Below are 9,270 nucleotides of genomic sequence, written 5' to 3'. Positions count from 1 at the left end.
TGTACTTCTATCTTCCCATGCACTTTAAGGTGAGAAAAATACTTCTCTCTTATCACACGGTAATCAAGACCAATAGCAATCTACACATGGTCTCCTTAATTTCTACATGCACTTAGCTCATTGATGATTGGATAATTAAAGAGGAGAGAGATGATAGTTTGCACTTTTTCGATGCATTCTTACTCAACTCCATAATTTGTCCTAAAATTTATAGATGTACACTCTTCATCGGACGGAGGGAGTAGTCTATATCTATAACAATATTGAAAAGGCGAGTTACCGAGATCTAACAGCTCTCATCCATTCAGCCGCATATATCCAATGGCCAATATTGCCTAATATCAAAGCAGTAATATTCGGAAAAGGAATCTGCTAGCATCACTCTCACATGATCAATCTAATTACTCACAGAAAATGTATTGCCGGTCAATACGAAAAAATAGCTTGGGCTGGGACCACAAAAGAATTCAGTGGCGGGGAGTGAAAACATGTCCATCTTTTTTCAACTTCTGCAAGAAGCGCCATCGTCTCCAGTGTTCAGATTTGGACCGAAGTAATTAGCTTGTCGTCATACCGCTGCTGTTTAATTAGGAGAGGCACAGCTTTCTCCAGGGGAGTAGCTTCAAAGGGAGATATAAAGAGGACCGACCTCCAGATTTTTCTTCCTTCAAGAATCTCTCTCTCTCTCGGAGAAGCACCGCTCGACTCTTCGCAGCCTCTGACAAACGGCGCCGGCGACGGCGAGGATCTCCGGGAGAAGGACGATCCGCTGGGCCCCATTCTGGGACCTGTGACTCTGTTCTTCAAGCATTCTTTTTCCTGTGACCCTCCGAGCGGGCTGCGGAGCATCCCTTGGCTTGGCTGTGATCTCCAGGTAATTAATGGCCCTCGTCTCCGTTTCCGTTTGCTTTCGCCTTCTCTGCACTGCCTAGCTTGCAAATCTGCAGCAAATCGCCACTGCGCCCGGCTTGGTTTTAGTTGCTTCAATAGATTCGATACTGTTTAGGTGTATGCTGGGAAGGGAGTTGGTGTAGTTTAGTTTCATCCTCTGAACCACTGGTACTAGAGCCGTAGAGCGTGTTCTTGCTCCGTTGGAGGTTCAGATTCAGCTGGGTTTCGATGTGCTCGAATTTTGAGCGGAACAGGTAGTACATGTTTGTAGATCATTTCTTCAGTATCTTTGGGGCAATTTTTTTTAAAATATATATAATTTTCAACTTTACTCTCGGATTGATAAAGTTTAAAATCTTGAAAGAAATATGCAAAGTGGAAAACATTTTTTTTAAATCTGAGTTAAAATGGCGTTTCATCAGTGACGAGTCTTACATGAATAAAGCTAAGCTGATAATGAATTGACCTGTTAAAACTTGGAAAAAGATGACATATGGAAGAAAAATGGACCTGTGGCTGTCACTTTCAGCTATGCTAGTAGAGCAGGAATTTGGACCTTTCCATACCAACTAATCACGTTATTTAAAGAGCATGATAAGCCTGAACCGCTCTAGTTGTCTATTTGGTGGACAACATCATTTGCAGGTGGTGAAAGCATGAGGTTGTGGTCTCTCCTTCTTCTTCTTGTTTGCTTGCCTACGCTGATCCTGTCGGAAGATTACTCCGACGTAACCGTCATCGTACGGGGCTCCAAGACGATCGCTGCGACCAGTGATGAGTTTATTTGCGCTACCCTTGATTGGTGGCCTCCGGAGAAGTGCAACTATGATCAGTGCCCATGGGGAAAGGCTTCTATCTTGAATATGGTAGGTCCTGAATCCCAGTAATACTCTCATTAATCAAATGAATTTGGATTTTACGCAAATTACTAACTTTGGTCTTTCTCCGAATTTCCAGGACTTGACTAATCCGTTGCTAGCTAAAGCTATCCAGGGTTAGTGTTCTGACCCTTGTCAATTGAAGAGTTTTCTACTTTTCAGTTACAACTCCCCTATTTTCTACTGTAATTTGTTCCCCCACCTTTCAATGAAAAGAAACGCAAAGTCTTTGCGTTTTCTCGGAAAAAGAAAACAACTCCCTATGGAGGCTCAGTTTATTCTTAAATTTTTAGAAGGGTAAAATATCCTTGTGAGTCATTTACAACCTAGCATCTAACAATAATTGAGCTGCCACTCAAATATCCTTGTGAGTCTTCACTTAGCAAGTTTTTCCTTCTTTGTGTAGCTAGTTTCTTCACTTTTTTGTTTACCGTCTTTTCATAATGGTCTGGTTTATGGTCTTTATGACACCTCATCTTCTTCCCCTGATGAATATTTCTGCCGAATTTATTCTTGTAGCTTTTAGCCCACTACGCATCAGAGTCGGAGGCTCCTTACAAGATCAAGTGGTATATGAAACACCAAATTTAGGATCTCCATGCAGACCATTTACAAAGGCTTCAAGTGGCTTGTTTGGATTTTCTAAAGGATGCATAACCATGGAAAGATGGGATGCAATGAATGATCTGTTCCTCAATACAGGGTGAATGCCTTTGCCAGTTGCTTATCTTTAGGAATTTCCATCTATATTTTCTTCTAAGCGAGTTGTGATTGATTACATCAGACTTCTGAACGTGCAACACATATTATGGGATAAAGTATTAGTGCATTAAAAATACACCCCTTCATCTTTCTTTTAAAATCTTAGCAGTGTATAATAATATATGCAGTGCATTTTCTAATTATTTTTTGTTTAATTCCTTCAGTGCAGTTATTACTTTTGGTCTTAATGCACTTCGAGGGCGAAAGCAGATACGTAAAGGTGTTTGGGGAGGTGCTTGGAATTCAAGCAATGCCCAGGAGTTTATGGAATATACTGTTTCAATGAACTATCCTATTGATTCATGGGAATTTGGTAATACATTGTCAAACCCAAAACTATATTTGCTGCTCGCAAAGCAAGGAACATCTTTCATGTGTGCAAAGCGCTATATAAGTAACTATGCTCATTCACTAGGTAATGAACTGAGTGGAAGTGGAATCGGTGCAAGCGTGGGAGCTGAACAATACGGAAAAGACCTGGTTGCACTTCAAAAGATCGTCAATCAGTTATATGAAAACTCTAGCAAACCATTGGTGCTAGCCCCAGGAGGATTCTATGACAAACAATGGTTTGCTATGCTCCTTGACGTCTCTGGGCCAAATGTTGTCAGAGGAATGACTCACCATATTTACAATCTTGGTGCTGGTGAGTGTTTTTTCAGTTCTTGGTAGTACACCTTGATTATTTCTATTTTTTCTCCTATATCAAAGATGGCACAAGATAATTTATTCAATCTTGATTAGGTAATGATCCACATGTGGCCAATAGAATCTTGGACCCGCAGCATTTAAGCAGGGTTTCAGACACATTCAGAGATCTCCAGCTCACGATACAACGACATGGACCATGGTCGGCTCCGTGGGTCGGGGAAGCTGGCGGAGCATATAACAGCGGCAGCCGTACCGTTTCCAATACTTTCCTGGATAGCTTCTGGTAATTACTTGTCAGAAGAACAAATGACTATCACGGCCATCATTCTTCTCGTGTCTTCTCATCCTGAAATTTGTTGTTTTAACTAGGTATCTTGATCAACTTGGTCAGTCAGCAAAGTATGACACCAAGGTCTACTGCAGACAGACTTTAATTGGAGGCAACTATGGCCTCCTCGACACCGATACTTACGTGCCGAACCCTGATTACTACAGGCAAGTATCTGTACTGTATATTCCTGCCAGAAACATACTTTACCGTTTGCATATGCTTCAGATTACTAAACTTTGATAAATGTTCAGTGCCTTGTTGTGGCATCGACTAATGGGGAATGGAGTTCTTTCCATAGACTTCGGTGGTACTTCATACTTGCGTGCCTATGCGCATTGCGGGAAGCAGAAGGTAAGAGTGGCCCCATGAGATTGATTTAGGCTTGGTAAACATAGCAGAGTGCTGTGACTTTAGTCACTGGTTGGCTGATTGGTGTGCTCTTAAAATGTTCTTTTCAGGGCGGTATCGCTCTCCTCTTGATCAACCTGAGCCAAAACATGGGGTCCATGGTCACCGTCAGGAATGACCTCAATGTCGGCCTAGCGCAAGGGCAGGGGATAACAAGGGACAGCTCCTTTGTTCATGGCCTGAAGAGGACGGTCTCCTGGGTCGGGAGCAAAGCCTCCGATGGGCTGGAGAAGAGGGAAGAGTACCACCTGACAGCTGAAGACGGGAACCGTTTTGCGCGCACCATGCTGCTGAATGGAGTTCCTCTGGAGCTCACTGAAGATGGTGACATCCCTCCGATGTACCCGGTGCAAGTTTCTGCCAGTTCACCTATCTATGTCGCGCCGCTGTCCATCGCCTTCGTCGTCTTCCCAGATTTTGAGGCTGATGCTTGCTAGCGATGAACTGTAGTTTTTAGATAGGATACCATGCGAGTTTTTCAGCTACAACAATATAGCGCTTCTCAACTATACAAATACTGAAAATGATTTGTGTTGATGTGTTCTGCCCCAATTGGGCCACCTATGTTCAACAAATTCACAATAAAGAAAAGCTCAAAAACTTTCTCCTGATATTTATCAAAACTTTCAGAAAGAGGTTGTCTCCTACTTTATAAGAAAATGAAGAACAAGAATCATACAGATTCAAATAATAATTTGGCTGTAAACAGAAATTATTATAAACTGCTGCTGTTCAACCCACCAACCAGCATGCATTGAAGTCAATGCTTCAACTGTAAACACTAACAATATGGCCAAATGACTGATGCTGTCACATGCAAAATAACCTGAGAAATCTCAGATAGAAAAAACCCAAGACATGGAATGAAAAGCAAGTATTTCATTTGAGATGATCACCATAAATATATCAGAAAGACTGGGTGCAAAATGTACAGGGATGTTTTTTGCAAAATCAAAATTTGACCCTCTTCACATGGTGAACTGTATACTCACTCTCCAGCAATTACAGTAGTGATGGGACTATCATCAACTCTGCCAAATCAGGCAATTTATAATACTCCATCAAGTACAAAAGAACCATCCTAAACAATAGTGTAATTTCATGAGCTATGATACAAATGGAATAAACAAAAGGAAAGGGATCCTCGTGTAAATGGGAACAAAACATTCCTTTCTATTCATCGAATATGCTGCATCTGCACATGTAACCAATTATGTTCATTCCCTGGATACCCTTCGATGCCGGTCTCCAAAATAACGAATTTAATTCCACTTAATTTACGCCTTTATTTGTTGAATCTTTTGTCTCGCCAATCTACAACTGAGGCTCCATTATATGACAGTTCCTTACAAATTCATTCGAGTAGTTCACATGTTTCGTCCAAAATGGTTGGAGATGTTTAAAACCAATGTCCAGCCATGGCTTACTTTGTCCATTGTAATGTATAACTGCTGCTTTCCGAACACTAGAGATATCCGTCTTCTCCTGATACCCCAAACCTAAAAGGTGCCAAGATGGATCGATCGGATGAACATGGCCTTTAAATGCTATAAGGCCAGGTGGCAAAGTTCCAAGCCTCCAAAGCGTGAAGTTTGACTTCAGATTCTGCAGGCAAAAAAAATACAATGAATAAGACTGGAGCTCTCCAACATGAATTTAAAATTTATAATTGTTTAAATATAGAACAAGCAGAGTGTCAACTATCATGTGAAGCAGAAAGCAATGCTAATAAAATGGAATTCAGCACCACGCAGTACAGCTATACTTTTTCAGCAGCGAAGACAAAATCTCCAAATATTTGAGAAGTCAGTGCTCTATACAGTTTAAGTTAGTGCAATTAGAAACTTATGGTCAAATAAGGGGCATGGTGGACATCCAATAGTTGCAAATTAACTTGTTATACTGAAATGGCAAAAAGAAAAGAAATGCATCTATAAATAACTAAAGATGTACATATGAAAATGGCAATAGTGATATATATACTCCCTCCGTTCACTATTATAAGATGTTTTGGATATTTCAATATGGAGTACATACGGACTGAAATGAGTGAACAAACACACTAAAATGCGTCTATATACATGCTATTCAGAAAAAAGTTAGAACATCTTATAATAGTGAATGGAGGGAGTACGTTTTACCTCCTTGACCCAATGGTGGTATTTATCTTTAATTGTTGTCTTCCTCCATGCAGCAAGGTCAAAAATGTTCATGCCATACGCCCACGCACACTCCAATGGATCAAAGTTGGTGGCAATGAGCGGATGAGAGAAGTTAAAATAATTCCTGAACCTCTTAGACATCACCCAACTATCTCCACCCCTGCAAGTCTCAACAGCTCCATTTACCTTCCCAGCTAGATCAATATCCCAAAGTGATGACAGGTCACGTTGGACAACAACATCATCATCAAGAAATACAACCTTGCTGAGGCTTGGGAATAACTGCTTTGAGCAATTGTAAGTGTTATTATGTGATTGTGGATATTCAACAAAAAGAAGCATTAACAAGTACGCAGTTATGCACTACCATAGAGATCTTCTCTACAGTTGTACAAAATTCCAAATATCTAAAAAACAAAAGGAGAATGAGAATTTCCAACTAGCTATGGAACACTTTCAAATGCTATACATTTCTGCAAAAGGTATTTGGGTAATATTGGTTGCCTCTTGACACCAAAAGACCACACTAAAAATATATTCACAAGTAGCCAATCCTATAGAAAGGAAAATAAATATTTGCAGTTGAGTGTTTCACCACATCATTCTATCACATTTCATACATGCTAATTTGTTCATAAGATAGTTAGAAGAAAGTTCTTATACCTCAGGCAAGTATATACGAATATGATTGAGCACAGATGTATATGTTGGACTTCCTGCCTGCAGCTTGGCTGCAAAAACTCTCGGGCTGTCACCTGCAGTGGTTCTTGCAAGGTGATTTCCATGGTAACGACTTCTGGCAATGTGCTGAATTTCTATAGCCTCAAGAACTGGACCATTTTCTTTCGTCAACCATTCAAATTGGTGGACACCCTTCACCTCAATAATGGCAGGATAAAGAGGATTCAATGCAAACCATGAATGCATGGCAGGATAGGTCTTCTTGTCAGTAATGACATGAAAGACTATCCTCTCAGGCTTCAATGCTGATCTAACTGTTGATCTGACCACAACCGAAGCTGCAAGGATGTTGTCTGACGCTAAAACAAAGTGGAAATAGGAGTTGTCGGAAAGACGCGGGACCAACTCAGGGGGTGGCAGCTGTTTCCTCGCAAGGGCATTTGAGGAGTATACGTCAGTTAGACGCAATGAAAGGCAGTAAAGGCCTTTAGGAATTGCGATTGCTGCATAATGTTTGTTTAGCTGCTCTGACAACCTGGATGATCTCAGTTCCTTATCCATGGTCTCCATCTGCATGTCATTATGTAAACAATAAGGTTTGCAACTTGCTGAACAAAGAGGAGTGGATGAAAGGTAAAACTTTATGTTACTGATCACTAATTGCATCAGTGATGTTCTTTGCGTTTGACAACTTTAGGTGATCACTATACAACATTTGTAGGCATCAATGCTTACCGTGGCCTTCAGCCTCAAAGCAAATGACTTCAAATCATAATCGTTATTCTTTGTATCCCAGATGAAATCATCAAAAGATTCTGCCACTTTTAGATCAACAGGAACTTCCTCCGAGTTTATTTCATCAAGCATCCTATACAGATCTCTTACAAGCCTCTGCACATTCCAGTGCAGCGATCGATTAAAAACTAAATAAAACATCGAAAGGATTAAAGGGAAGTGCAAAGCACATGTTAATACCATGGAGCCATCTTCACCCCTACCGAGAAGACGTGGACCTAACCGTCTGCCCAGACAATCTGGTAAATGATAACAATCAGTGATGAATTTGTAGCAAGTGATTGACTGGACAAATTATACAATCTTGAATAAGTTTAAGCATTGAAGAAAAATTATGCTTGAGAAGACGGCCAAATAATGAGGGTGGAAGCACGTAAAATAAAATAATCGTCATCAAGGTATGATAAATAACATAGGTATCCAATTCAAGTAAATTAAACAACAGAACAGAAGAGAAGATTAAAATAGGAGATACAAAGCCATTGGGATGCCTAAGATAATAGGCCCATATACATAACTGATCCATTTTCTCTGGGCATAACATTTAGACCGGACTCCTGATTTTTCAGAAACGATGGCAGCGTTCCTCTGGGTGTAGGATTTCAGTGTTCTACTTAGCTAACTAAGGTTCTCCGTAGCAGTTCCCAATTCTAAACATCAGTGCAAGATATCGATGCTTCCTGTAACATAGAAAACTAGAGTAGTTGCATATATCTATCATTAATGGCTTACTGTACAAACTGTCTGCGGCTTGAACAAAATATGCAACTAATTCCTCACTGAACAATCAAGGCAAGGTGAAGAAAGAAACACTTTAAGCTTCTTCATAAATCATAAGCATCCTCGTGTCTACTTATCTTCTACTCCCTCCGTTCCAAAATACTTGACCCCCACTTGTCTACATATGGATGTATCTATACTTGTTTAGTGTCTAAATACATCCATCTCTAGACAAATGAAAGTCATCTAATTTGGAACGGAGGGAGTATACAGGAGACTAAATAGGTGGTTTCCGCAGCTCAATGAAACTGTAAACGGTTAATCAGCCTACTAAGCACATATGCAGCCACATAAATGGCCTAAACGACCCTAGACTGTAGTAACGGAAAGTCGTGTTATTAACCACCAATGCAGATGCAGATAGCAATGTACCATAGATTTAGGTCAAACCCATCAAGTTATTCACCGACGAAATTGCTGCAAAAGTCACATCCCACAAGGGCATTGCGCATCATTTGTCAACCATTATGTTGTCTAAACTCTAAAGCAGATAAGATCTCAAGCCACTACATCATCCCAAGAATGGAAGTAAAAGCACAAGCGGGCAGGCCAGGCGAGCCAGGGTTGCATACCTAGGGAGGAGCACTTGTTGAAGCCCTCAAGGGTCATGACGGCGGTGAGAATAAAGACGAAGGGAAGGAGAAAGGCGAGGATGAGGACGGTGTGGAAGACGGTCCGGTACGAGAAGTGGCGCGCGGCGGTCTTGAGCTTCATCAAGTCTAGCAGCCCATTGCTACTGGAGATGGTGATGCTCCTCATGCTCGGCGAGAGCCGGATCTGCATCGTCGCTCCTCGTCGCCGCCGGCTGCGGCTCCTGCTCCGTCCTCGACAGAGAATCCAGCGAGCATCGGCGGGGGCCGCGGCAGGCCGCGAGATTCAGAGACGCCATGACGGCAGCCCGGGGCAGGAGGGGGAGGAGGACGCGACCGCC

At 41.5% G+C, this 9,270-nt stretch overlaps 2 protein-coding genes across 3 annotated transcripts; one reads left to right on the top strand and one right to left on the bottom strand.

Moving 5' to 3' along the window:
* Positions 1 to 538: 538 nt before the first annotated feature.
* On the top strand, positions 539 to 4,534 carry LOC123102439 (heparanase-like protein 1). Of its 2 annotated transcripts, none has more exons than XM_044523787.1 (10): positions 539 to 874; positions 1,506 to 1,757; positions 1,849 to 1,885; positions 2,289 to 2,472; positions 2,696 to 2,844; positions 2,947 to 3,177; positions 3,276 to 3,465; positions 3,552 to 3,677; positions 3,765 to 3,864; positions 3,972 to 4,534. In XM_044523787.1, exons 2-10 carry the CDS (start codon positions 1,548 to 1,550, stop codon positions 4,356 to 4,358), a joined length of 1,614 nt encoding a protein of 537 aa, XP_044379722.1. In that variant the 5' UTR covers positions 539 to 874; positions 1,506 to 1,547; the 3' UTR covers positions 4,359 to 4,534. The 2 variants fall into 2 exon arrangements, with proteins under 2 accessions (XP_044379722.1, XP_044379721.1); XM_044523786.1 differs by having other exon boundaries at positions 540 to 874; positions 1,537 to 1,757.
* A 246-nt stretch (positions 4,535 to 4,780) lies between these two features.
* LOC123102440 (probable galacturonosyltransferase 13) lies at positions 4,781 to 9,261 on the bottom strand. Its single transcript, XM_044523788.1, has 6 exons — positions 8,912 to 9,261; positions 7,740 to 7,798; positions 7,500 to 7,655; positions 6,747 to 7,334; positions 6,063 to 6,365; positions 4,781 to 5,526 (listed from the first exon to the last, which is right to left on the bottom strand). Exons 1-6 carry the CDS (start codon positions 9,120 to 9,122, stop codon positions 5,236 to 5,238), a joined length of 1,608 nt encoding a protein of 535 aa, XP_044379723.1. The 5' UTR covers positions 9,123 to 9,261; the 3' UTR covers positions 4,781 to 5,235.
* Positions 9,262 to 9,270: the final 9 nt, after the last annotated feature.

Source organism: Triticum aestivum, chromosome 5A (genome assembly GCF_018294505.1).
Source record: "Triticum aestivum cultivar Chinese Spring chromosome 5A, IWGSC CS RefSeq v2.1, whole genome shotgun sequence".
In the NCBI taxonomy this organism is placed as follows: domain Eukaryota; kingdom Viridiplantae; phylum Streptophyta; class Magnoliopsida; order Poales; family Poaceae; genus Triticum; species Triticum aestivum.
Note: the sequence above shows the minus strand (reverse complement) of the source record. Positions and strands in the feature narration are given on the sequence as shown.